The sequence below is a fragment of the Branchiostoma lanceolatum genome, chromosome 4, assembly GCF_035083965.1.
Source record: "Branchiostoma lanceolatum isolate klBraLanc5 chromosome 4, klBraLanc5.hap2, whole genome shotgun sequence".
Lineage (NCBI taxonomy): Eukaryota > Metazoa > Chordata > Leptocardii > Amphioxiformes > Branchiostomatidae > Branchiostoma > Branchiostoma lanceolatum.
Genome location: NC_089725.1, coordinates 14,170,474 through 14,172,601, shown reverse-complemented (window position 1 = coordinate 14,172,601; position 2,128 = coordinate 14,170,474). Strand labels below are relative to the sequence as shown.

The 2,128-nt window shown below is 39.6% G+C and overlaps 1 protein-coding gene across 1 annotated transcript; it reads right to left on the bottom strand.

Annotated features, from left to right (window-relative positions):
• Window positions 1–2,128, bottom strand: LOC136432761 (toll-like receptor 2). The gene is made up of 2 exons (XM_066424242.1): window positions 1,819–2,128; window positions 1–1,195 (listed from the first exon to the last, which is right to left on the bottom strand). Exons 1-2 carry the CDS (start codon window positions 2,039–2,041, stop codon window positions 873–875), a joined length of 546 nt encoding a protein of 181 aa, XP_066280339.1. The 5' UTR covers window positions 2,042–2,128; the 3' UTR covers window positions 1–872.

Sequence of the window (2,128 nt, the reverse complement as noted above, 5' to 3'; positions counted from 1 at the left end):
TATAATGAATGAATGAACGACCTTTATTGTACGTTTCTGATCATACAAGCTAAGTACAGGTCATGGTGATAAAGCAGTGGTATAATTACAGTGATGTTAAAAACGTGATATTCTACTACAAAGACTAATTAATACTGTTACGTACAGGTTCAATTCCTTCTCGCTTCTTAATACAGTTGTAGATGTATGAACATATGGAGCCTATAATACATGGTTTGTCAATTTCCATAATTAATACGAATTTTTCTGTGTTATTTAGATATTAAAAACTATGAAACTTATCTAGTATACAATTAAAGAGCATAATGTGAACTATATGCAGCCCTGCTAGACATTATTACAGATGCATGGATGAAGCAAACTATGGCACCATTTTTAATGTAATGAGACAACATTACTTGGCTAAGATATGTCGTGGAACCCTGGTTGTGTTGTAATAGTGCTTTATTCTAAAGAAGTGAAATTCAGTTGAATAAGAACCACTTATAGTTTGCAGCTGTACAAGTATCAAATGGAGGAAGGACTATTGATTGGACAAATATACATGCACTCAGTAGAGCTAAAACCCCAATGCCATCTATATCTGGTACTGAAATTGCGAATACTGCACGTCCTCCTCAGCGTATTACTATAAGGTAGCCAACAGAAACGTGCACCGCATGCAATCTACAAGCTAAGGCCATATTTAGTCTACAATATATGGAAATGGTCTCTATTCTCTTGACACACACAAATGATATTTCTGTATCTTCTTGTGGACTGGACTTCACACATTAAAATTTGACAAGTAGGCATCAGAACAACTGAAAATTAATCTGTGTTGTCAGCTTTTCATGTCATGTTCTGGACATGGGGGACTCAACATATTGTTCTTAATCGGTTGGGGGCGTCTCCTCCAAAGCTTTCTTTAGTTTCAACCAATCGTAAGAGCCGATTGCATCACGTGACACATCCAGGTACGTGATCGTGCGCACTGAAGCCGGTACGTCACACTTGTCGAGCATGATGGGAATGACCCGCCCGGTCTTGGACTTCAGACTTTCCATCAACGCCTGTTGTGTCTCGTCCTTACACCACTCACTGGTGACGAAGTTTGGTGTGAGGATCAGCAGGGTCTTGTAGCTGTTCTCGATGCTGTAGATGATGTTGTCGATCACTCTCTTTCCGGGTACAAAGTCTCGGTCAGCTACGCAACCTGGGATATTGACAGTTATAAACAATGTTTACTGTGTAGAGATGTCCAAAAAACTTAAGCTCAGCCTTCCGTTTGGTGTTGTTTGCACTCTTCACTGCAAGGAACTTTTCATTACCCTTTTTTTTAGATTTCCAGTACAATAGGTATAAATTTTTTGACGAAGGTTGTGATGATGAATTACGCACACATGAGCATTGATTTACTGAGCTAGGGTTTACTGTAGGTTATCAGCTAACGATATCAGATAAACATCATATTGCACTACGGGTTCCAAATATTAGCTTTTCCCACGGCTGGTCACTGCCTTGTGTCAACAATACGTTGATGTCATTTATAGATACACAGAATAGCACTAACGTTTCTCTGTGTGGAAAAATATCATGGTATGTACAGGTGTATCAGCGGAACGCTTATTTATGACGTTCTAGTTGTGGAAGTATTAGAGTCTGTGGAAGATGTAATGCAAATCTTAAAATGATAATGCTCAAACTATTCAACATATTTTCACTTTCCATTAGTTAGTTTTCATTATAAGATACATGTATTACATCAAAATATGAAAATACATATATCAATGCTCCAATTTTAGACGAAAGATATAATGCAATAGGATAATTGCAAACCTTTAAATCGCAAGTCCGCCTCCAGTGCTGGTAGAAGTGCGAAGTCCACCCAGTCGGCGTCTTTGCTGCTGTGTGACACGAAGAAGTCGTACTGGAACTCTTGGCCATGTCGGGGTTTCTCTACTGCCACTGGGAGGCTCACACGTACTTCTGACTTGGACTGTGCTGAGTCATAAGGTCCAGATGCTCTATCATCAAACACAAGCGGAAGCTTTCTTGCCATAGACGCTGCCGTTCTGCGGTATTCGAAGCTGTTGTGCCTTTGAAAGCATTCGAGACAAATCCTTGCAACTTCGAATTTGTCGTGGTC

Coding starts and splice junctions, on each gene's coding strand:
- LOC136432761 (XM_066424242.1), bottom strand. CDS start 2,041: ATGGCAAGAAAGCTTCCGCTTGTGTTTGATGATAGAGCATCTGGACCT. Junction 1,196..1,818: donor GGCGGACTTGCGATTTAAAG/GTTTGCAATTAT, acceptor TCAATATCCCAG/GTTGCGTAGCTGACCGAGAC.